Raw genomic sequence first — 25,701 nt, forward strand, 5'->3', positions numbered from 1 at the left:
CGTTTTTAAAATTAACAGTAAACTTCATTAAAAAGTTATATTCTAGTCTTTATTTACATCATTGCATAAGGTAAGAGAAATGGTTCCCCATTTAGTGAATATATCACAGCAGTCATTCAATATTTATTACATCAACAATTTAGAGAAGCCTGCTTTGTTCTGAGAATTGCATTACAAATTACAAAAAAAACAAAAACCCTCAATTGAACCGAGTTAGCTTTGAAAGAAACTGAAGTCAATGTTATGATCTCTGGACTGTGCAAATAGTTTGCAAGCTGCCCAGAGCCTCCCGACGGTACATGACTCTGGAGCCGTGATTTAAATTCCTATGGACTCCTCATCCACAGAGCTGGCTATGAAAGGATCGATCCCGGCTAGGAAGAGATCAGGCTTTTCACATGTGGAGGGGCCATCAATAACTTCGAAGTACTTCAAAGCGTGGTACGCCTTCGGGCCGTCATGGTTCACAGTCTTGTTAGCATGTTTGAATATTTCATGCCGAAGCCTGCAAAGTCAGAGACAACAGACCCACTTCCTTAGCACAGATTCACAGGCCTTGTGTCACATTTCACCTTGCTGGAATGTAAATGTGTTGTGCCCCCCCCCCCCCCCCCCCCCCCCCCCAATCACCTGAAGGACAGACTCACCGCTTCCCAGGCTGGAGATAAAAGGAACCGTTAAACTCCTCCTCGATATCTCTGTCACTGAAGCACGGCAGAAGGAATTTGACCTTGTTGGGGGAATCTGACTGCAATTACAATACCAGAGCCATGCTTCAACAGTTACCCACAGATACACAAGCGCAATCTTAATCTTGAACCTTGAGATTAAGATTCAGGAATAAGGAAGCCCCAAAATAATATCATATTAGACAAAATGATAAGACTAATAATAAAAATTAAACTCATGGGTTTTTAGTCTTAGCATCGACTAACCATAGTATCCTCTGTGCTAGGTACCTCCGTGCTGCTGTCTTCTGATCTTGCAGACCTGAGAGCATCCGACAGGGTCAACCTGTCATCTAGTATGGAGTGCGAGGGCATGCTCAGAGGGTCTGTGAGAACCTCATAGGGGACCGCAGGGTGCCTCCAGGATGATGCAATATGGAGAATCCATCTCTCTGGCTGCCCAAAAGTGCCTGTGGAGTTACTTCTCTTATTGCATGTGTACACAGGGAAAACATTAGCATGCTTTTTTTAAACTCTTTAAAGCCCTTTTTGTAAATCTGAGTGAAGGTTGAGTGGAGTGAAATGAGTAATCACTACACTTCCTAATGAATTTTGTAATGTAATACATTTACTCCACATTTCAGAACACGGTTGGTTCCCAGACACTGAAAAGCACCCAAAATCAAGAGTCAAGACCAGCTATCAGATATACCTATAAACTCCCCATTGATGCTCCACAGACGCACCGTGCAGTCTGTGGAGCAGGTGACCAGGACCTGGTGGCTCTCGATGAGCTGCAAACTTGAATGGAAATAAAGAAAACAAAAAGCACTGAAGTACAGGACTTTTGAAAGAATGGACTTCTCAATGCGAACTGAAGACGATGCCTAGCTGCCTACCCAGATATGCTGCTAATGTGGGCACGCCAGAAGTTCGTGGCTGAAATAAAAGTGAAGGGATTTAAGTTGACCTACGGAAACCAAGTCAAAGTCTTGACTTTCCTGCAGTATTTGAGTGAGCCTGAACAAAAATGGCTCTAGACTTACTTTTTGGCAGCTTTTGTTCGAGGGTGAGGCCACAATCTTTGATGTCGTAAACGTAGACATACCCTATGTGGTCAGCAGCAAACAACAGACAGTCATCCTGGGTGACAGCTAACTTTGTGATCTCCTGCTGGAACCTAGACTGAAGGAGGAGAAAAGACAATCCGCTGACTTCCTGACTTAAGGCCCTTGGCGAATCTTTCCTCTCTTTGACATCTTTGAGAGTGGAAGAAACTTTGAAAGGAGTGCTCTGACACATACTGCCTTAAAAGACATAAAGAATTTCCCCCCGTTCAGCACATTCCAGAAATGGATATGACCTTTGAAGGAAAAATAACAGTTCTTTAGAACAACAAATATGTCAGCATTTTCCAATGATTTATCCTAATTTTTCAAAACAGTAACAAAAATCCATATCAATTATTCATTCTGTAAAACAAGGTTTTCTGTGCAGTGGTGTGTAGCTGGCTTGTATATGACGCAGCCTCAAGAAAGTCATGATTTTGACCAAATGAGCCCAGTCTTACACCATGGATTGTTTCCCACTTATGTTGATGGAGGAAAATCAAAATAATTTGTCTTACAGAAACTGTGGCGATATGAACAGCATAAACACATAATGAATATAAAGTAGATACAATAAAATTAATACACAGGAGATAGTGTCCTTGTGAAACCATGGGAAAATAAAAGTTCTTTTATATGATTTGATTATGTAACATCGACACATGTTTTTAATTGTCCTTTTTGTTATCATTTTTCTTAAAATTACCAAAGAGAAAAAAAAAAAATCACCTTGGGGTCCAGATGATATGAGAGAAGCCACTGAGGTGGACGTAGAGTTTAATGCCCGGGTCCGTAAGAACACGAGGCTGAGGACACTCCTGTCCACTACCAGCACAAGAAGAATCGAGGAGCAGCTCATGACATGTGCCAGTGAGCAAGAAACAATAAGAAGCTAATGGAAGTATAAGTGCATGTTTATTTTGTGTTATGTTAATTGGGTTTTTTTTTTTCTTCATTATTTAATTTTGTATACTGGACATTTTTCAAATGAGAATCTTGCCCACTGGGTCTGCCTTTATGAATAATTATAAAACAATTTAAATAAATAACTAAACAAAACACTAAGGCACCTAGAGCCTCATCTGTCTGTGGAGGCAGAGGTGTGAGAAAGCGACACTGGATGTGTCCAGACCCCAGATTCCACACGATAATCTCGCCATCATAGCTGCTGGTGGCAAGTAGACAGGGTGGACACTGTGCAATGCAAAGGATGTCATCTTTGTGTCCTTTCCTCTGGGGTAAACAGACCATAGATTATATAGAGAAGGTGACAGTATGTGTATACACAAGACACACACACACACACACAGTATACTGTACACACACTGTATACTGTATGTATACTGTATATATAAGAAATCGTGTTCATCTAATGTGCGTGTGCGCGTGCATGCACTTTACTAGATCATCTTGCCATGAGGGTTGTGGCCTCTGAACATGCCAAGTATCCTCTGGCGAGTCCTAAAATAAACAAAAAAACCATCACAAATCAAATGCAAACTATACAACTATACAATCTGAGTATACCGCATAAATGTTCAAAGTTCACATAGTCAATACATTTCAAACTTTGTCACCTGAGTGTATGAAAAGAAGTCTTTTCTGATTGATACCTTCATCACTCAAACCTGTTTTCATCTTTATATAATGAAGTGCACTGAGAATACAAAGAAAATGTGGATTTTCTTTCTAACTTATGTGTCAGTCCAAGTGCAAATCTGAACACCTAAATGTCTGGGAAAAAAAAGAAAAAAAGAATCGACTAGTGGTGACAAGAAAATTAGATTTCTGGTTACCAGGGCAACATTTAAGACCTTTGCTGCAAAATATATTCTCCCCCATTTGGAAGATAATGTGGTAGCACACACAGGCAAAAATGAAACATCACTCCAACATCATCAGACTTGCACTCTAAGCGTCTGAGTTGTTGTTGTTTTTTTTTTTTTTGGATGGGGGAGGGGTGGATTGTTTGCTTAAATCTTCTCAAGGGACTTTAATAATGCAGCATCTTCCTCTCACAGGCGACACCAGGGAGCTCTCGATACTGGCGATGGAAAAGAAGCAGTAAACGAGACATGGAAATGGTCTGCGCAGTGATGAGAGGAGAGTTAGGAGGGGAAACGGGTCACGCCAGTCAGCCGATTTTATGAGAGCCATCTGGGGAATTATGCTGCTATGAAATGTGGGCAGGCTGGGGGGCTGGCTCGCCTTGTGCCTCTATACTCACCAGGTAAACGTCAATCCTCCGGCCCCAGCCGACAGACATCACAAGCCTGCCAAAAACAAAACTGACAACATGAGCCAAGTGAAAACGTGGCAAAATGCATAACTAAAATGCTAAATAATAAAGGATTAAATAGGCACATTGGATGAGTGAGTGAATAAAGGAATAACTATGGAATAATGAAGGAATGAATGTGTCCCCCTCACACATTCCGGTCTATGCTACGCGACAGAAGCGCTGACTCACGAGCTCCTGTGCACTTGCAAGTAGGAACAGTCGCAGATCTCCTCAGCTCTACCCTCTGCAGAGAACACAGATCCTCTTAATGCATAACTTGCATTAAGAGGAGAGCAGCTCTCCTGAAGAACAACTGCAAGTAATGTTATCGCCATGGCAGAGGTCAAATCTGTTGGCCATCACACTAGATAAAAATGCACCACAGTATAGCTGAGAGTAATTCTACTAGACCTCGACTGAGTATCTTCAGACAGTGGCCATTGTTGAAGTTCCAGATTTTGAGACAGCCATCTCTTCCACCTGTTACAAGCCTTTTAAATAAAATAAGTATAAAAGAAAGAAGATGAAAGGTGATTATTTACCAATACGTGCACCAATTTTGCAATGCAAAATTAAAAGCAGCAACCGTGATATCCAACCAGACCTTCTTCCTTTTGGGTCAAAGGTCATGCAGGTCACTGCAGTCTGTCCATGAGCACCTCCATACTCAAACACCTGAGCTCCTGTATCCACATCCCAGACTTTAATCACCTAAAATGAAATAATCCATAACTTAAAACTCACAGGTTATTAATGTTTTAAACATATAATTAACTCAAAGACAAATTAACGATGTGTTTTTGCCCAGAAAGATTTTTTTTTATTATAGCAACAATAGCTTTCAAACAACAAAAGTGGTTGAGTTAAAAAGTCAAAGTAATGCCATGATTTGGTATTAATCAATCTAACTAAACAATTCTGTCTGTTGACTTGAGCTAATTAGCAAATCAAAGTGGTTGGAGTAAACTTTCTGAACCCGATCGAGCCATTGCTAAATTAGACCCAGTCTCAAATAAGTTTAGAATAAAATAAGACAATAAAATAATTTCTTTATTTGGCCATTTACACAGGGCTGATTTTCAACAGCATCATCAGACCACTAGTCTCCAGGAGTGGGTGATTAGTACTGCAGTGGGTGATTATTAATAGGACCCTTGGTCACCAGGGGCAGAGGATTAAGCATGAGAGACCCAGGGAGGTTCATGCAACACGCGAGCCAGTGGCACTTCAGCTGGCATCCCCGGAGGGGGCGTGCGCTTCACGACAGGTGGAGCTCCCGCTTACCGAGGATTCGGTGCAGCTCACCACCTGCCGGAACGCCTGGCTGTAGCCGCAGCACAGCACTGCTTCCTTATGGGACCTGATGGAGAGATCCTGCACCGTTGCCCTGGGAAATGCCAGCATGTGAGCAGAGAAACGCCAGCATGTGAAAAGGACAGGCTTGCTTATGTTGAATTACCCAGCTATAAAGTTCAAGACAAATTCAGCTCCTATGATAAGGATTAAACTGAAGAACCTTACTGATACCAGAAAGTAGAATAATGTTCAATTTTTCACTTGTTTGTTGTCTAACAAATGTATGCCGGTAATGCCTTCTGATGCAGCTCTGCATGTGTTTAATATGCATGCAAATTGTCAGCAATAAAACTCCTCAAACATCATGTACTCACTAATTTTGATGAAGGCTGAGGGCAGAAACCTGGAGTCTACCTGTAGTAAACATATGCTCTGACCTCCAGACCAAAGAGCCAGCTCTCTGGCACAATAACAACCCATATACTTTGTCCTGAATGGTGGTCTCCATCACACTAATCCATACATGTCATCTGAGGGTTTTTTTCTGCCTAACGTTACCACAATTTTTGAGTTGCTGTAAGTGGGACAAGTCTCCATCAGGCAGTGGCCTACTTTGTTATGAGGGAAAGCAGGCCTAGTGAGTCTGTGACTACGTAGAGCCCCTTCATAGCTGATGAGTACAGACAGGCAGCCATGTCCCCGCGCAGCATGCTGGCCTTTGGGTGAGCTGTGAACAGGCAACACTGATCCTGCACATCCCAGATCTGAAAAGGACAAACCATGAGCAGTCTTCCAGTATAAGGCATATTCTGTAGACCCCAGATTTTTTTTTAACAATCTTCCATTTAGTAATTTATCTTGGATATCATATATTTAAAAAAGGATAAATTGCAAACAAGTTCCAGTTTCTGACTTATTCTGGATGCGTCCTACAAAAATGAGGCACAGAATCTCCTAGTTTTAGAATGTCCATATTTATCTGTTTGTGTGGTTACGCATGGTGGTGGAGGGGATGGTTTTAACATCCATCAACAATACTGCAGCTAATGTCTCAAAGTGACTAGCAAGAGCAAAATCAGTGATTTTTAGCCATAGTTCACAAACACATATTTAGATCAATATCTACTGAATGCTTCGAAAACGTTTTTTTTTATTAGTCTCATATATTTGTTTATTTGAGAGATGATGCAGTAGCAGACTTGCAGAACTTATACAACCCCCCCCCCACCCCATAACTGCCACAAAGCTTTGAAAAATAATTATCATTGTCTATGTTAATTTGTCACTTTGTAGTATGTAAAATATGATGGCTAAATATCTTACTGGATTTTGATGTTATCTGTTGAATTTTATACCCTTCTGGCTTTTACCTAATACATTCTTTGTGGACATACTGTTTTTGTCACTATTTGCCATTTCCAGTGTGGATTCTGGATTTCAAGGTAAGCTTTCCAGTCATATGGGTGTTCACTTAAATCAGTTTTCATCTGCAGCTCAAATTTGCCCAGAGCAAGCACTCACTCAGTCTTCTCAACCATTTGAGTCTGTTCATAGGATTTTGCATATTACATTAACACCATGCCTTGCAGTCTTCTTATTCCCTGTAGTTATTCAGCGCCTAATTGTTTTCTTACCCTAGCGGCGTTGTCAGCGGAGACAGAGAAAATGCGACCGTCGTCTGAGGAGATGCAGAGGTAGACTATAGGAGCACAATGTCCTTTCAGGATCCCAGTGGGCCTCCTGTCATTAGCAGAGCAACAGGATATAACTACACAGACAGACCACCACACTTAATACCAACAGACTGCCAGCTCTTTACAGTATCAGTAGACCACCAGCTCTTTACAGTATCAGCAGACCACCAGCTCTTTACAGTATCAGCAGACCAGCAAATACACTGCTGTCTACTTGCTGTCCAAGAAGGTGGTAGTCACAGATATATTAACAATATTTTCCAAAAACACAGAGATACCACCAGCTCAGATTCTGCCATCATGTTCAGTCAGTGTTTTTATAAGAGACCAAAGGTGCACAATAAAGCTCCTGTTAAAAATAAACATTTGGGGAAGTCATGGCATAAGAAATGTGTGCTATTTAATCTGGTACTATAGAACTCTGCTGTGTTTTTAGCAGGAGTAGTGTTCCTGGTGTCCACACCACAACAGCAGAGTGTATTTATGCAGTACAGGCATTTGTTTGGCTAACGGCTTCACTTTACACTGAATGTTGGATAATGGTTATTATGAGAACAAGTTCAAACGGATGCTGTAGAACCTGTGGTGGTCCAAAACAAATAGGAAGTATGTATTGGACAGAAAATAAACATCCCCTGTGAAGTTAAAGATTTTAAAGGCTGTTCATTTTCAAGAATTATTAGTGGTTTTCAAGTTGTGTATATCTCTCCTTAAAGTCATGCTAGTGATTTCTGCTCTTTATGGTAGCTTTAGACTCTGATGATGTTTTTTTACTGATGATGTTTTTCACTGTTTGTCTGTTTTTCACCCAGTGTTTTGGCTATGTCTCTAAATGAGTCAGCGTCATGACATCCTGTTTTACTGGCATCAACACCTGATGGTCTTTGTAGATGCACAAGACACCTCTAGACTTCACTTAAAACCTTTTATTTTTTTTTTATGCACAACTGACAAAACAACCAAAAGTACAATTACTTTTGTTCCCTCGGATTGGTCTATGTATAACAAGGACTGTAATTCAAAAAGGATACATATATCCCCTCTACTTTAAACGAATCTACTGTACTTAACCTCATTGTTCTTTTCTTTTTAAATGTAATTTGCTGCAGTACATTGTGAAGACAGCACATTTCTGCCATTGTCGCTTACTTTACTCTACATATTATTAAAAGAGAGGCATTACATTCAATGAAAAAAAATTTAAAATTACCCAGGAACATGAGGATTCCACATGCGAACCAGCCTGTCCATTCCCCCAGTCACCAGCAGGTTAAGCTTCTTACAGAGGTCAAACGTCGCAGCCCCTTTATAAATAGAAAAGACGGTCTGGTCGTAGGCTGCCCTCTGCTGAGGGTTGCTGAGGCTGGCTGTTATTTTCTTGGACCTGCCATCACGACAACCCTCCTTAGTCTCCCTCATCTGCTGCTCAATGTTGGTGGATGGATGGATGCAGCCTGTAAGCATGCATCAGAGAAGAACCTTGACATACTGTTCAGGAAGTATATAAATAAATAGCTTCAATATTATAAGAATTATTAAACAGACAAATTAACCTCACACTTTTAGAAATTCTCTCTCTCTCCCTCTCTCTCTCACACACACACACACACACACACACACACACACACACACACAGGGATACACCCCCCCCACATACACCCACCCACACCACCAGCTGACAGATGACTCAGAGTTCTCCATTGCCTCTTGGATCACCGCATGGTATTCAAATCAGATTAACTGGAATTTCATTTCATTGAAGGCTTTGACAGATCCCTCCATTGGCATTAAATATGCTGGATAAATAGATGTTCTCCTCTCTATAGTCTACTACACAGATCTCTCCTCTAAAGGGAGACCAAAGATATGCACAATTTTCAGGTTTTAATGAGGGGAAAAAAGGGTGATAATTATCACTTTGCCTTGGTTTCACCATGTAGAATTTTGTGAAGAGACCTTTTGTTCTTGATAGATTATGCTAGTCCACTCAGCACAAAAGCCCCCACTATCTAATGGAGAGAGGATCATTTGTATGTTACCAATAACAAGAGCTGAGGCTTCATGGTTTGATGAGGACACAATGGCAGGAATGGTTTGGAAATATTTCACCTGAAATGACAGCATGAGGGTTTTGTGCTTCAGTATCCTTTTGTCATGTCATGCCAGTTTAGCATTTGCAAATTTAAAGCAGTAAAGGTGCTTTAAAAAAAAAAAGTTTAACCTTTGTTATCCAGTCTTGGTGTACTTTCCAACTAATGTATGTCACATTTGAGGACTGGACTGCATGATGAATGCCTATGCTGGGCACGGTCTCAACCTTTGGAAGTTTCTTCCACAATCTACAGATAAATGCATGTTAAAGAGGCTTTTAAAAGAAAGCAGGAATAAATCGTATTCTGCCTTAGTGCATCAAAACAAATATAACAGCAAGGGTTTTAATTTGTTTATCATTTGGACCCAAAGAAAACTCACTGATAGCCCATTCCACTGCTCTTGGCTGCATATATATCAGGCTGTGATTAGACTTGTCATTGTACTCCAAACACGCAGGGAAGTCGTGACTGTAATGCTTAGCTTTTCCATATGTGAATCCATGCATGTGGTGTTACTCCACTGATCTGTGTCAGTGTTAAATCTCAAATATTCATTTATGAAAATAAGAAACATATACGCATGACTTGTTTTAGTCATTTAGCTTTGAAACGAGGCAGAAGGAAAATTAAATTATTAAAAAGCTTGTTTACCTCAGTGTCTCCCCCACCGATGTCATTAATATGATATTCACACAGCCCTAGAATGCCAAAAGCCTCATAATTAATCTGACTAATGCCGTGAACTTCCCTGCTCATCCAGCATGCTGATGTAGCCTTGGAGATTGTGCTTTACATTACCTGAGCATCACCATACACGATGGCACATTCGTCAGGTCCAGTGTAGCTATGGAGAGAGAACAGCATGACCATGCTCTCAGAAAGTCAAAGTTCCCACAGAACAGTCATTGAGAAGGACAGGAGCTTCAAAGTGGGGAAACTATGTGGGAAAGTACATTATATACTTCAACATTTGGAGACCTAAAATTGCTCAGAGTTCAATGACATTTTTATCTTGGGTTCTCACTGTATTTTTCTTCTGTGAACTGACCCATGATGTGGATGGTTCTGGGCATGTTCTCACCAGTAGTCTAATTTCAGAGGCACAGTATCCAGGCCATTTATCTGACAGTAAGGCTCCAGCGAGGACACCTCATACAGCTGGATTTCTCGGTCCCTGAGAAACCGAAAAACTTACATTAATATCTAAAGAAGCACATGAAGATGAATGTATACATGGGCCTTTTCTAGGGACATCCTCAAGCAAATAGGTACATTTGATGATAGAAATGTCAAGACAGGCCAATATCACCAATCTCTTTTCAGGCACATCTAAGGCAATTAAATCTGTCCAGGGCTTGCCAGCTAACTGTTCAACAATCTCTGGAGGCACTGCTTCAAAGCAAATGTGGCATTCAGTGACAGTTTGTTAAGCCTCACTGTGAAATACACCCCAACCCCCCAACCCCCCCAATCCCAACCCCCCCCAGCTCATCTAACTACTATCAGGACTAAAATATAGAGAATCAGGACTGAGATTTACAGGGATGAACCAAAATCATGGAGGTTCAGACAAACCCCAGAACTGGAATTGGGAACAATTCCCATGCAATATTATTTTGTGAAGTCAGCTCACCCTGTTCCAATGATTAGCTTGTTATACTGGGGCATTGTGATGAAATCTGTGGCCCACTTAGGTGTTCGTCCAATGGGTCTTTCATGCTTTTTAAAAGACAAAGAATATAAAATTATATTGTAAATACATATCAAAACATATACAGCTGACAAAGGCCCTCTGTCTGAAACGCTGTTTCATTGGAAACCTTGTGTACTACTCTGGAATTTTGACTATTTCTGCAGCTTTATCTCCAGTCGATTGCAGTTACTGTCTGGAATCTCTCTCGCTTTCTCCCGCTCTATGACTATATTCTATAGCCTAGGACTTCTGCACAATAATGAACATTCCTCCTCTCTTCCTTTTCTTGTCTACTCTGTGCCTTGATCTTCTTGTACATAATCACGATCCACAATTTAAAGCCAGTGTTACATTCAACTATGTACTTCTGGACAGAGGAAGACATCCTTCATGGATTCACGGGTAGGATTACTTACAAACACACTCTTGCTTTTCCTCAGCTGCAGTTTGGAGCTCCAGTAGTTGACTGTTCCATCTTCCCTGACTGTCACGATGGTCCCATCAGGAGTTGCGTGAATCCTCAGAACAGGCTCACCATGACTCAGTGCCTTTATGGTAGCTGGCAACGCAAAGGCTACCTGCTTTCCTCGTGCCACTGACTCCTCCTTTTCAATGAACTCCAACTGCATGTATGTGCAGAACTCGTCCTGATTTTACACACCGCAAGTGTAGCTGCATTAATCAAATGTCTACAGAATTGCATTCAAGCAGATGTTTGCTAGGCATGCAAGAAAAAAAAAAATCAACATGAAGGATTTAACTGTGTGGATACAGGAGATACATACAAACCAAAAATTGGAGCATGGATCAGAAGTTAGAGTGACAGCATTGCACATGTATATTAAATATTTAGTATGGTTTACTGGGCCGTGTGTGTTTTCTTACTGTTATGTGAAATATGTAATATGTAAAATAAATGTGAATTTGTTTTTTGAAGTTCATATTAGACCAAGAAATATTTATTTATTTATATACATACATGCATACATACATACATACATACATACATACATACATACATACATACATACACTTATACTTCTAGCAGCTCTGAGGGCTTTGTGGCTGTCTGCACATTTTCACTTCAGTAGGGAATATTTGGTCTTATCAGGTCTTTTCTGCTGTGAGAGTGCTTCAGATTGAGTAATTATGAGAGTGTGTGAAGAATACGCAATACTGCATTAAATTAAATCTTCTGTGTCCTGACTGAGAAAGGAGTGATGTGTCTATAATCAGCTTTGTTTTTCTATACCCATTCAATGCAGCCTCGTCCAGAATAATCGATCTTCATGAAGAGCTCCTGAATCTGAGCATTGCACTGCAACATATAGAGAGGCACCAGAGGGAAACAGTCACTGCGTCAGCATATGCATCGCAAAGGTTATTTTTATGCAATAAACAGTGGAAGTACGAGACCTCATTCATCTGCCTACATAAACAATATGCTTTAATTCAACAAACTTGGGTAATTAAGGCAAAAATGTCTGAATGGGAGAAATCCTTTCAGCGAGGGACTGAAAGCATTATAACTTACATTATCATGTAGGCCCAAACACTTCTTAATGATTAGACTGAACTGAGGGAGGTCAACAGATCTGGTGCCAGCCTTTTCAAAATCCTGGCCAAGAGAGTTTTCATAGTTTATAAGAGACAGCAACCAGGGATCTATTACAATAAAAATTATATTAGTACAGTGTGATGATATTTTGACTGCTTACCTCAAATGCTGACTTCAGCTTGCTGAGATTTTCAAGGGACACCCTCTGCTCAATCTGTTGTAAGGAAACAAATGTTAATGTTGCACAAATTATGCAACACACATTGTAAAATCACTATGGATTGTATGGAAAACCATTAATATCACATCAGCTCATGTGGCAGCACAATTTTCATGCAGAATGTCACGTGGTTGATTCCAGCCATCGTCGTAATTCCTGTAGATTCGTGGGTTAATGATCTTATATTTATTTTGGGATATTTCGAGTCAAAGGTGAGTGGGAGCAGAGCACTGCTAAGCAAACAAGCAAACATGCACTTCAAACTGGAACACCAAACATATACCGTCTCACCAATTAATGAACTGTAAGCGCTACCAAGAAACAGGAGTAAAGGAGAGAGAGAAACATGGGACACGTTTTTAAATTGGAAGACTTCAAGGAGACTGCCGTGTGAGTGCAAATTAAGTGTGATGTGAAGTCTGCTGGTGTGGGTAGAACATGCTGCTATCTTAAACACAAAAGAAACAGGGCACAATCCTGAGACAAGACGAGCTCCCAGTGCAAGTGGGTCTTCTTGACTTGAACATGGTTTCTTAGCAACGTGGCGATCTTTTTTACCTGCGAGAAACATTTGGGCGGCATAGAAACAACTGCAGCAATGAATCCTGTGTGTCAAAATTAGTCCGTCCACATGATTATAACCCACCTGCTACTGTGGCGCTCTGTAGTGACAGAGGGTGGTGGACAGGTGGCTAGATATGCAACTGCAGCTGGATTTTCGAGTTCAGATGCTTCGGTGGCATTTGGTGAAATGACAATGCTCTGGTCTAACTGCACATGCCATTCCACATCAAACTGTCAATTACCAAGAGTTAAAGAATGGAATGAAAACAGGGTTTGTCGTTTACTTTCTAGTGACAATGTGACACTACAAGTGACACACTGTCAAATGTGTAGCGGGACGCATGCTGTTTTGCCCGTCATTGTTCTTGTTACTTAAACTCCTTGAATTGATGCAGAGGTACACTCTTACCACACTAAACCACACTGCTTCCCTGCCACATGGGTAATTTCCACATGCTAGTTTTCTCTCATGCGAGACGTTGCAGTTTCAGTATGTAGTATGTAAGTGACCAAAGTTCATGGTTCATACAATCTGATGACTACAAAGCATATTGTGGAGTGGCTAAAGCAGCTCATACTCTTTGATCCAGAAAGGACACAAAAGTCCTGGCCTTGGGGAAAGGCAACTCTCCGTCAGCCACATCCACTGAATCAAGAAGCTAATAGCTTCTTCAGTCAGTGTCACGTGGGAATTGAGAGATTACAAAATGGAAAAAAAAAAGCGCAAGATTGAGGTCAAATCCACAATGACGAACATGTTTAACCCAATCAGCTCCAGTGTGTAATAAAATATTCTCCACATAAATGCCGTTGTCACAGTGAAAATCTAAGCTTAATGTAAAGCATCTAAAAGGTTTTATTGACTTCATTAATCTGGTGTACCAGTGTATTGAAATGTACAAAGTAGTAATAAAAGGCTCTATACTGCACCTAGTCACATGTTATTCATAAATAATTCACTATAGGTCACACTGCTCATGCAATTAAAAAAAATTGAACACAGAGGAAACCAGTGCCATTTAATGACCACTTCTTAACGTTTAAGTGAAAATTATAAAAAAAAAAGAGCAAGTTAAGATTTAGCATTAAATCTTCAGTATCAACCTGGCAAATTTGGTCTCCTCAGGCAACCTTTAATACATGTGTCCCATCTGAAGAATGCCTTGGCAGTGCATAATGTCTGTGGTCTATGGCCACAGCCTATAGATATAGCCTATAAGTGGAGGTTTTCCTTACATGTACTCTATAAAGTCCTAAAAAGATGGTTGGCTATTTATAAATACAAACTATAAAATATATATGGAAAGCATATAAGGAGATATATATGAAGACCAGTGCTTCATTTGCAGTGTTAACCTACTACATAATACATATAAAAAGAAAACATAGAAATAACAGAAACACTGCAACAGTAAACAAAACAAGAACCACAGTGGCCACTTCTGATGAAATGCAAATCGACAGTCTAATTGCACTCGAAATAACATGTCACATATTATAAAGATTGCACTGGGGGCCATCGTTTAAGAGATTCTTGATGAGAAGCAAAATTCAAACATCCATAGAATACACTCAGTGTAACTTTAAACCTCATTTCAGAGTGCATTCAGGTGGCAAATTGCCTCTAGTATAAACAGCATAGCCTTTAGAAAGAAGCCAATATAGTACCAACTCAAGCACTCTCCTAAAAAAAAAGAAAAAAAAGAAAATGCTAATGTATTGTGCCAGTTGTTCCAATTAACCAACTCCAGCTGGTCAGGCTCTCCAGAGGCCTGTTAACTAATGAATTAAAGAATTCCATCCATACAAGTTCAAGATATAATTTCTGCCAGAACCCAAGAGCTGTCCTAGGATAGCCTCCCTGTTGAATTGTTGAAAGAAGTCGTTGAAGGTTGGGTAAAGGAGTGCTCCTTTGACCCACAAAACACATACCTAGCACTACAGTGACACCTTGAGGTTATAACCATTAAAAAGCATTCTAAACACTTTCTGAACAGGGGGCCAGTGGAAAACAGAAGCTCCTTTAGCCACAGGTTCCCATTACTATCAAAATACAGACATTGATATAATTTCAGGCTTGAATGAATATAATAATTACTGACTTATCATTCTAAAGGATCAATGATTACTGTTTTTATATAAATTTTTATAATAATTTATTTATTGATTATTTATTGGCTAGGAAAGGATTTTTTTTGTATCAATTTATGAAGAATCTCTAAGAAATAATACATCAGCTTTTAAGCTGCTGGTTATATTATACACAAAATAGCACATTCTCTGTTCTGCTTGGGAACAAATACGTTTATGTACTTAAACATTCAGAGGCATGGACAAATATATGAAATATATGAAATGTCCAGCTCTTGTCCTGGAAACATAAACTTACATTCATAGCAGCAGCTCTACTCTAGAACACCATCCAAATTCATCAGTATGACAGAAAACAAGCTGCCTGAGAATCAAACCCATCATATTGGTAATGTGAGCACCTTTCTCATTTTGCCCTACCAGCTGAGCTACAGGAGCACAAAAATGAAGCCTTTTAAAAGAAATCTGTTCTCCACAGTCACTCTAATCAATTCACCATAACCTAGTTTTACAAGATTCGTCACATATACATATACTGTTTAAAGAAATGGTATAGGTGAAGTTGCTTCATGGTAGTAACAAATGCTCATAGACAATCTGACTTTTTGGTCAATGTGGGTGCTATTAAAAACACAACTTTACCTTGAGCTTAGCGAGCGTGCAAGCATTTGGGACACGAATATAGAGCTGACGGCTGGTCAGTCTCGCGCTGTCCCCGAGGGCGAGCGAGTGGCGTCGGTTTTCCTGTCTCAGTAGTTCTCTCTCCAGCCACTCCGGCTTTGGGCTCTCCTCCAGACTCCCCTCACCAAAGTCCAACCCTCTGGGCTGGCCCACTTCGCCAGTGCAGAGCCCCCGACCTGCTTGCCACGGCAGGCTGTGTCCAACGGCTCCAGATGAAGGCCCCAACTCCGTCAGAATACTGCAAAGGGGGCAGATGCTAGTACTATGTGCATGTTCAGTGCTGAAGAAAGCAATAAATACCAGGACCCGAACACTTAAGGTAACTCCATTTCAGTTCATTGACGTGTGGCAGAATGACAGAGTGAACTCATGCACAGTCCAAATTAGGTTTACTTGCTGAATGATCACTGAGCTTCAAGGCTTACTGAATAAAAGTTGACAAAAATATTCCTACTCATTTGTCAAAATACAAATTAATCCGCCCTCAAGGATGCACTCTGATGCAGTTAGAGCTCACTTCACAAGCATCTTCCTGCATGGCGCCGCAGTATGCTACTGATTCCTGGCAACAGTAAACAAATCTCTTAACAACAGAGGAGAGAGTGAGCACACGAAGTGGCTGCTAATGTCTGAATGCACGTGTGCTGCTGACTCTGGTCCATTGCGCCGAGATTAAAGCAAAGGAGACATCATAGACGAACAAATTAAGATGTGCCCCAGGCGCTGCTGGGAAATGGTGCCAAAGAGCCTTACCTGCCTGAAGAAATCCTCATCTCTATACAAGCATTACAAAGGCATGTAGCAAAGTGGAATACCTGGGTACATTTTGGGTTTCAATCCTTCCTTCAGCGGAGTTGGGGCGAGCTTTCTTTCCCAGCGGCATTGCTGGGCATTGGAGTTTGGATAAGTCTTTTGCCGGGAGTGTAGGAGAATCTCGCTCTGTGCAAGTTCCTGGCTTGTGTTTAGCGAAGGCTGTGCTGACACTATGGTTGCACACAGTCCAACCCACAGCTCAACTCAGGTTCATGTTACCTGATATTCAAACCTGTCACCTGACCACCACCCCCCATGCTGAAACCTTGAGCATTGGAAACAAGTAGGGACAGCAGATGCCTAATACAGACTAATATGTTATCATACAGTACTATTTTAACCTTTATCATACAGACTAATATGTTAGTTAATATATTACAAAAGCCCTCAATGTGAAAAAGTAAACAGACCTCATGTACTGAATGTTTTTACGTGGGTTCAGTTTTCAATTATTTTTTATATCTCACATTCATGGAACAATACTGATTACCCCAAACATTTATTTCTATCATTAAATTTATGCTGAATAGGATAACCTAACTATGTCTTCTTCCAAGCCAAAAACTCTTTCCCCTTAGAAAATGTGCATCAATGTAATACCAAAGCATTATATTTCAAAATGGTTTTAATTTCTGGTATAACTTAATATTTGACTTTGTATGAATATCCACCTAAACAACAAAGTTTATTGCTTTAGGAACCTGTTTATTCATTTATGACACATTCACGAATGTTACATTCACAGAGGCCCAGGCCAGACCGACACCCTGTCCAGTAATGGGGAAGCAGGTAAGAGCACCACTGGGTCCTTCACACTCGTTCTATTACTAGTGGGAGCAGGGGATCTCTGCAAGAACATCTGCACCACCATCTTTTCTGTACAGAAAAAAAGAAAAAGAAAATCAAGCACAGGCTTTGTTATCATTTCATATATGCACTTTTCTATAACGGATCGTTAAATACCAAATGGATGGTATACTAAACAATGCCGCTCATGCACAGAGGGCTGCTTTTCCCCTTGCTCACCCTTTTCAGGTAAGTGCTTGTAGAAGTTCTGGACTTCTTCAGGCTTGAGGGAGCGGAGCAGTGATGAGAGGTCAGTGACCTGACCTCCAAAATGTCTGCTGTAGGTGGTCATCTGCTTCCTGCTCTCCTGGGTAGTGATGTGTTTCTGAACAACTGTGGGAACTAAAGCAAAACAAGAGAACATGGTGAACTTCATACCAAGATAAAACTGCATTACAATGCTTAATAATACTTTTTTTTAAAAGAACTTTCCATTTCCATGTGCAACAAATTCACCTTTGCCCAACAGTCCCTTCAGATATAAATGCAGTGACCTAAAGCTCACCTATACCCTTTGGTGCAATCCCATGCAGGACATTACACCCGTAGCGAGAAATATTCCCCTGAAATTCTGTTTTCTGAATGGGTTTGCAGTAGTTGGACCTCATCTCAGTTTGGGTGCACTGAGGGACATCAGGTCGTATCTTAAGAGGATCGAGGATTGTACGGTTCATCACAATCCCTGGAGTGAAACCAGAACAGTGAAACAGCTCCACTTGGGGTGAGATAGCAGGCTGACTCATTGAAAAACAAAACAGCCAAAACTGAAAGCACAATTCTACTATGGTACACAGATGGACTGTCACACCAGTAATCGATGACTTTCACACCATTGACCATCTGGCTTTTCCATTAATATATTTTACATGCTTGTTTTCTTGTATTTAATCCAGCGAGACCTCCCACCTTGAGGTATGCCCAGAAAGTCGGTCCTGTATGTGGATTTGTACTGAGCTGACAGCGTTTTTCGAACCTCCTCCTCCGATGGAGGGTTTTTACAAGAACTCAGACCAGGTTGACATCTCCATAGCATAAAAGCCTACAAGTGAGGAACATGAAGGAAGTGCTGGTTTGGAAAGCAGAATTACACAAATGCTCAAACTCACAAAAAATTAACTCAAGCTTATGTTAGTATCTGAGAACTAAAGAATACTGTTATGATATGCAAAAGGATATATACTCACTATGTACAATGTTTGTTTGTTAACTGTTTAGCATTGTTTTGATTACCATTTTGAAGGATTCCACAAAATTTACAGTAACTGCATGTTTCATTCAACACATGCAAGGATTCCTCCAAACAGCTAAAAAGTTCTCTTTTCACCTGGCTTGGATGTGGGTTGTTTCTTGGGTTGCCAGAGGCAGATCCAGTGCGAATGCAGGCAGGTTTAGATGGTGGCTTCCAGCAAAAGTCCTCACTATATGCACTTACACCCACGGGATCAGCCACAGCGTATGAATTTCCATACGCCTTAGATGTCAGAGGTCTTACGACAGAAGGTATAGGAAACGATTCGTGTTTTTGAGAATAAAACGCACTCCACTTTAGTTGCGTCGTTTATGGGACGTTCTTCAACAAACTACACTACGTCTACAATTAGAACATTAACAAGAGTAGCCGACCAAATCATACGTTTATAATTTCTGTTACTAGAGGGGAGGAGGCCTACCGTAAAACTGGTATCGATGAGTTGGGTCTATACACATAGTCTCTTTTCTGAGAGGTCTCATAGGGGTCCCATTTTTTCACATCTTAAAAATGATTTAGAACACCACTGTTAAGTAAGACCATTTAACACCAACCTAAGCAAACAATTAGATAAAACGCGAAAAAATCTTTTTTGAAATAGCCTAGAACGACTAACCACAGCTTGTCACGTTCATGTCTTGGTCTTAGTACTCCGGTCCTCTTGTACCAGTCAATTTATAAAATACCTCTAGTAAAACCGGCAAGTTTTGCTCGCCGTCATTCTCCCCAAACGCCCTCTCTAGCCAACTTAATTGCCAGGGAACGTATAAATTATGACGCAGTTTTATTGTGACGTTTGACGTTTCGTCCCGCCCTCCCGTAGACTCCCTCACTAACGCGTCCATGTGTGTGGCGAGCTGTTGAGAGAAGTGAGGTCGTTGTCATGGGAGATGCACAACAGTGGCGCTCCAGGTGCTGGAGCAGTGCGCAGCGTGGTGACTGGCGCCTCCTAGTGGCAAAAACGGAAAATGACAGGTCTGGTATTTACAATCACAGGGTAACGTGTGCGCATAACGTGACAGCGAGGACTATGACAGTGTTTGCTTAAGGACTGGCTAATTTCAGAATAAAACCATTTTAACCTAGTGCGTGAAATACCCATTTTTTTTAAAACATATACACATCGAAACGAATGCCATCAGAATCGGCGTTGCATGAAGCCAGTCCTAATTTAATCAACCATTTTCACAAACTTTGCCATTGCTTGTTCTGCTGTAGCAACAATAGATAGCTGGGTATGCAGCTAACTGTACTTGCTTCCTCAAACTTTTGGTGGTGAGCGATTACTTCACTTCACACACTCCCCAAAATGAAAATAAATCATTACATTCCCGCAGCACTCAAGAAGCAATATTCGGATGGCTTTTTTTCTGCAATAAATAATGGTGATGTATAATCCTATTTTTTCCTCCTTTTTCAGTGGTATATTTTCTTCAGTGCCTGCATAGTAGGCTGACCCTACTACAAATCAGTGCCTTAGCCATCATCAGACGTGTATCGCGGCAGAAGACTTTTCATATCAACGCGCCATTCAAAATATGACGTCTCCTCGAAAACTCGACCAATCCGCTTTCCTCTCCGGCATCGGCTATAGACCGCCTGGAGCCAATCGGAAGGGTTCTGGACTTGGCGGTAGCCAATGGGATTCGAGACTGAAATCTGTTTCTCTTGGACAGAAGGACGAACGCGCACTTGGAAGAGCGCGAGACGGTGTTATTGTACTTCAGTCTATTATCTATCTAGGCATCTACACAAGAGCATCGGGGGCTTTTACTTGGTGAGTTTTCAAAAATATATCTAGTGGTTTCAGTTATATGTATTTTAAAAATGCTGTATTTAAAAAAAAAAAATTCCTTTGTTACTGGATATTTGATTTTGAAATTAACCAGACCATCTTTGTCAGGTTCAATCTACTGTTAGCCAGCCAGCCAGTCAGTCAGTATTTATGCTTGTTTTGTTAATGTCGTGATCTAAAACTGTGATAAGCTTTTTCCCCCCTATGACTGTTTGTGTGGGCAGCTCAAAGTTCTTCGCTAGCTAACCCTGGCTATATGTCTTTCAATAAACTGCGCTATGCATAGCTTTGCTATGCTAGCTAAGCTAGCTGGCTAGCTGTTTCGGTTAGCCTAGCGTAGCTGGTTGTCGCGAGCGCTTTGACTTTGGGTGTTTGCTCGTGTGCTAAGCTATTGTGTGAGCCAGCGCTCGTGCAATGGCAATGGCACCGTGTTACGAGACAGTTCAAAACAGCAATGTGCAGAATTTATCGAAATTGCGTAGTATTTCAACGCGCTTTGTTTTTTTTGTTTGTTTTTTTCCTCCGTAAATGTGCTTCATAAAATGGAATGTGTGCTGTCAGTGTTGTAATATGGCTGCATAGGATATTCAGCGCATCATTGCATTTAGTGAGACTGGCGGGGGATGGGATGACGTTTTAAAGCTCCGCTCACCAAGATGTATTTTTTATCTGGCATATTTTCGCCTCTTTTTATCCCACGCATTGCACTTTAATGCCATTTTAAACTTTGCAAATGCTTTTTCAAAATTGAAAGGTTAAAATTAAAAACAGGCCAAAGTGTTACACTAGTAGCGGCCCGTATGTGGATTTGCCTTGCAGACATAAAGACAGGAAGCCATATTAGTCAGCGATGCTAGCTTGCTAATGTCGCTAGTAAAGGGCGACGGCCATTCTAAGACTGAAGGCTGCTAACTCCCATTGCAAACTGCTTATAGTACAGACACTATGTCGATACAGAGGAAGTTCTTCATAGGAAACCTGATAATATCTGCAGGGAATCATGATCACGAAAGCCACCGAAGACGATTTATTTAGGTTCCTAAAATGACTTAGGAATGTGGGAGGAGACGATTGAGGGGGACTTTCTCTCATGAAGACGGCATTTTCAAAATGGAAGAAGAAATATTATTGTTGTAGGGGTAATCATGCTTGCCCTCGCTATACGTGCCTTGACGTGTTTGATGATACTTATTCATATTTTGATATGTATTGCAAAAGAAAACCAAATATGAAATTATCCACTTTTTAATCCAGTCTTGACGTAGTTTGCGCTTTTGCGTTGGTAAAATTAGAGGTCGTCCTTGTCTTTCACCGTAGGATCAAGACGGACATTGTGCCTTGTGTATGGCTTCATGTTTGAGTTTTGTATTCTTTAATTACATTGACGTATCTGCATACATAATGTGATGAGCTAAAAATTTATTTATTTTTTACCAATAAAGGACTTAAAAATCTTTTAGGCTACAACATGAAAATTAACAATTTAGTTAAATTAGTAGCAGGAATTTACATACCTCAACTAAATTGATAAGATTAAAAATGACAGATGACTATCTGCTTATTTTTTTGTAATGTCATTAATATAACTTCTTTTAAAGACTCAGCAAGATGGTTAAAGATCCAAGGAAGCCCAGAGGAAAAATGTCCTCTTATGCCTACTTTGTGCAAACCTGTCGTGAGGAGCATAAGAAAAAGCATCCAGATGCTACTGTTAACTTCTCTGAATTCTCCAAGAAATGCTCAGAGCGATGGAAGGTATTTCTGATTTGTTATGAGGATCTTGTTTGCATACTGTCAGTTGTAGCTGAGTTTAAGTAAATTTTTCCATTCAGATGGAAGTTTTTAAAGACTTTTTCTTTTTACCACTGCACACTCTTTCCGCAGTCAATGACACCCAAAGAGAAGGGCAAGTTTGAAGATATGGCAAAACAGGATAAAGTCCGTTATGAAAGAGAAATGAAGAACTACGTCCCTCCCAAAGGTGAAAAGAAGAAACGGTTTAAGGACCCTAATGCCCCCAAGAGACCTCCGTACGTGCATATCCTAGTCACACAAACATAAGCGGTCTTGTTTTACTGTTGAATTGTCCAGGAACTTGCTTGTTGTCTTGCCATTCAGGTCGGCTTTCTTCATTTTCTGTGGTGACTACCGCCCTAAGATCAAGGGTGAAAACCCAGGCCTGTCCATTGGAGACATAGCGAAGAAGCTGGGAGAGATGTGGAACAGCTCATCAGCAGAAGTAAAGCAGCCTTATGAGAAGAAGGCAGCCAAGTTGAAGGAGAAGTATGACAAGGTGAGCCTTTCAGTGATTTTCAGAATTACCTTATGAGTTACCTTATAAGCATCTTATGAGTATAAAGTTTACAATTTTACATGCTTACTAATTCATTTGCAGGATATTGCTGTATACCGCACAAAAGGAATTGCAGGGTTATCCAAAAAGGCTCCTGGTGAGGAGGAGGATGATGGCGAAGATGATGATGAAGAAGATGATGAAGATGAGGAAGACGAAGATGATGAGTAGAGTAGCTACTGATGAAGCCTTTGTTCTTGTTCATACCATAAACCCAATTGTACACGATTTGCGTCCTGAAACCTAATACAGCAGAAACAAGAATTGTTAGGCTGTGTATATGAAACGTTTTTAAGATGTACAGTGTTATTCTCCTTTTGTAAAGTTAACACTATGTGTCTATAGTCTTTGCTCCCTCCCTCTCCCCCTTTTGGTTAGTGGTAGTTCTTGCGTGGAACAGTTTAAGGTGGAGGAGAACGGCTGTTTCTATGAAGGTGCATAGCACAATTATCTGGTTTCTGTAGATCTGTAGTACATTGTCATATTAGTTTTTAAAAATATTTTTCGTATTTGCTGTCAAGGTCCTTTTAATTGTACTTTGATTACCACTCTAATTACAAGAATGCAGCTTTGTTTGACATTCACGAATGTGTCTGAAATAAACATTTTCTTTCTTTTTTTTAAGAAATGTTTTCAATTTGTTCCTATGCTTGTTAGTATGTTAAGTAGAGAGAATATATATGAATGAAAATATATATATAAATTATATATATATATATATATATATATATATATATATATATATATATATATATATATAAATTTACATATTTTGTTATTATTTTCTTTTTTGTAATGCATAACAAGTGGCCTTAGGTTTGAGAGGTGCTAAATAAATTTTTTTTTATGCATAGTTTTGACAGTTTTACTGCATTTATGTAGTTCTTTGAGATGGATCCTGCAGTAACAGTTAAATGTTTCCCACATTAGTATTAGAGATCATTGAGTTTATTTTAAGTTTGCATGCACACAATTGAATTTAGAGGTGAGATTCCCATCTAGCTCTTTTTTTATTTTTTATTTTTATTTTTTTACAGTCACAAGCTGGTCTGTCTGTCTTTGCCTGCTGGGTCCTCATAAAGGCTTAATGCTGCCTGTCATCTACACAGCACTTACAGCCTGGCCAAGTGACACTGCAGAAGGATCTCAGAATCTACCCACTGTATACAAATATGTCACTATAACACAAATGACATTTAATGGAGCCTGTCTAAGATTAACGTGTTTGTGCTGCCCTTGTGCATTGTTAGATTACTGCTGAAGGTGGGTAATTGTTGCAGGATTGGTGTTAAAGTGGTATTGTTGCATTTGCCAGTGCATCGCAATACTGGATCTGTTGTCCACAAATGAGATCATATTCAGTCTATGGGAGTGCTTTGAGAAAATTAAAAGTGATATTTCACTCCATTAAAGTGAGTTATGTACACATTGTTTTTATTTATGAATAATTTTCTAAGTAGGTAGGCTACAAGAACAACTGCATTCTCAATCAAGAGTTAGAAAATGGTGTAGTAAAACCTAGATTTGGGGTATTGGGTTTTCATATGCACAGCGACATCTCGTGGCTGCGCTTCGTGATAACGTGAGACGCACAAAATGCAGCAATGATGTAATCACAACCGGTGTATTACAACAATGTAAGGATTGCAAGAATTTCGATGATAACTAGACTTATCAGTCTATTTAATATAATTTGTTTAAATATTCAAACACAGGAAATGGGAAAGAATAATGCAGTATCTTGTGTTGGTTTAATGGTTACATAGCACTGATTGTTGATGTGAACTGATCAGACTTCTGTTTGCCACTTTACATTTTGACCTGTTAAATGTGTATGTGCATACAGATCTGTGAGATTTTTACATTATTATCTGTGTTACTCCTAGGTCAGTAAAAGGGAATGTAGTTTTGTTTTGCTTTCAACCACATTTAATAGTAAAGATCATAAACTGGTTGTCATTTTGTCAGTTACAAGTATGCTAAGAATATATTATCTCTGTCTCGCCTATGTTTCATTGCTTCAGTTATATCAGGTTAATAGAATAAACCTTTCACTGAAGCAACCCTCACAGCGACCCTGGCTTCTATTGAGATGTCAAATTCGGAGGACGACCTCGGCAGTAAAATGCTGAAAAACCGCTCGAAAGCAGACAGCCACAGACTCATCTATTAAAGGCCCTCCGTGTTGATGCGGGACAGATTAATATTCTCTACCATTGTGCTTCTCTTTTGGAGAACTGGCCAAAGCCCATCTGCTGAGCTCTCCTTTCACACCCGGCCTCCTCATTCACCTTCTGGGTGAGTGCCATGCTGGCGAGCGTTGAACTGGAGCGCGTTAAAGGAGGGAGAAAAGGGGAAATATTTAAAGAGATCATTGTCACTTCACATTAATTTCGGACAGACACAGGAGTCTGTCTGTAGCTGAGACAACAATTAGGCAAAAGAAAGTACGCAATGCTGTGTAAAGTTTAGGTTCTGGGAAATACATGGGAGTTATAAAACGTGTAAGCTAAAAGAATAATTTTTTTTAGATTATATAATAAACGCTTTTTTTTCTTATTAAGGTGTAGTGTTAAGGTCATTTGATTTAAAGTTTGTTAGTTGAAACGCTAATTAATTTGCAAGGCGTACATTAGTTCAAACATTAATTCTCGTTGATGTCATATCACTTGCGCGCAACAGATTTGTTAGATAACA

The 25,701-nt window shown here is 40.2% G+C and overlaps 3 protein-coding genes across 3 annotated transcripts; 1 reads left to right on the forward strand and 2 right to left on the reverse strand.

Annotated features, from left to right (window-relative positions):
- Nucleotides 1-89: 89 nt before the first annotated feature.
- On the reverse strand, nt 90-16,831 carry wdr95 (WD40 repeat domain 95). Its single transcript, XM_035534326.1, has 31 exons — nt 16,764-16,831; nt 15,910-16,186; nt 12,553-12,606; nt 12,369-12,452; nt 12,087-12,152; nt 11,251-11,481; nt 10,775-10,860; nt 10,223-10,315; nt 9,940-9,985; nt 9,793-9,839; nt 9,270-9,387; nt 9,088-9,157; nt 8,259-8,502; nt 6,989-7,094; nt 5,967-6,118; nt 5,343-5,445; nt 4,663-4,769; nt 4,470-4,549; nt 4,248-4,302; nt 4,005-4,050; nt 3,179-3,238; nt 2,848-3,010; nt 2,751-2,772; nt 2,507-2,592; nt 1,973-2,031; nt 1,715-1,853; nt 1,568-1,607; nt 1,381-1,469; nt 936-1,138; nt 648-748; nt 90-505 (listed from the first exon to the last, which is right to left on the reverse strand). The coding sequence occupies exons 1-31, from the start codon at nt 16,829-16,831 to the stop codon at nt 319-321; spliced, it is 3,282 nt and encodes a 1,093-aa protein (XP_035390219.1). The 3' UTR covers nt 90-318.
- A 587-nt stretch (nt 16,832-17,418) lies between these two features.
- On the reverse strand, nt 17,419-19,656 carry LOC113589273 (testis-expressed protein 26). The gene is made up of 7 exons (XM_027028847.2): nt 19,473-19,656; nt 19,278-19,359; nt 18,932-19,094; nt 18,514-18,646; nt 18,113-18,289; nt 17,788-17,949; nt 17,419-17,637 (listed from the first exon to the last, which is right to left on the reverse strand). Exons 1-7 carry the CDS (start codon nt 19,489-19,491, stop codon nt 17,501-17,503), a joined length of 873 nt encoding a protein of 290 aa, XP_026884648.2. The 5' UTR covers nt 19,492-19,656; the 3' UTR covers nt 17,419-17,500.
- An 866-nt stretch (nt 19,657-20,522) lies between these two features.
- Nucleotides 20,523-23,628, forward strand: hmgb1b (high mobility group box 1b). The gene is made up of 5 exons (XM_027028848.2): nt 20,523-20,633; nt 22,250-22,406; nt 22,536-22,681; nt 22,770-22,944; nt 23,047-23,628. Exons 2-5 carry the CDS (start codon nt 22,260-22,262, stop codon nt 23,173-23,175), a joined length of 597 nt encoding a protein of 198 aa, XP_026884649.1. The 5' UTR covers nt 20,523-20,633; nt 22,250-22,259; the 3' UTR covers nt 23,176-23,628.
- The last annotated feature ends 2,073 nt before the right edge of the window (nt 23,629-25,701 follow it).

Source organism: Electrophorus electricus, chromosome 15 (genome assembly GCF_013358815.1).
Source record: "Electrophorus electricus isolate fEleEle1 chromosome 15, fEleEle1.pri, whole genome shotgun sequence".
NCBI classification, from domain to species: domain Eukaryota; kingdom Metazoa; phylum Chordata; class Actinopteri; order Gymnotiformes; family Gymnotidae; genus Electrophorus; species Electrophorus electricus.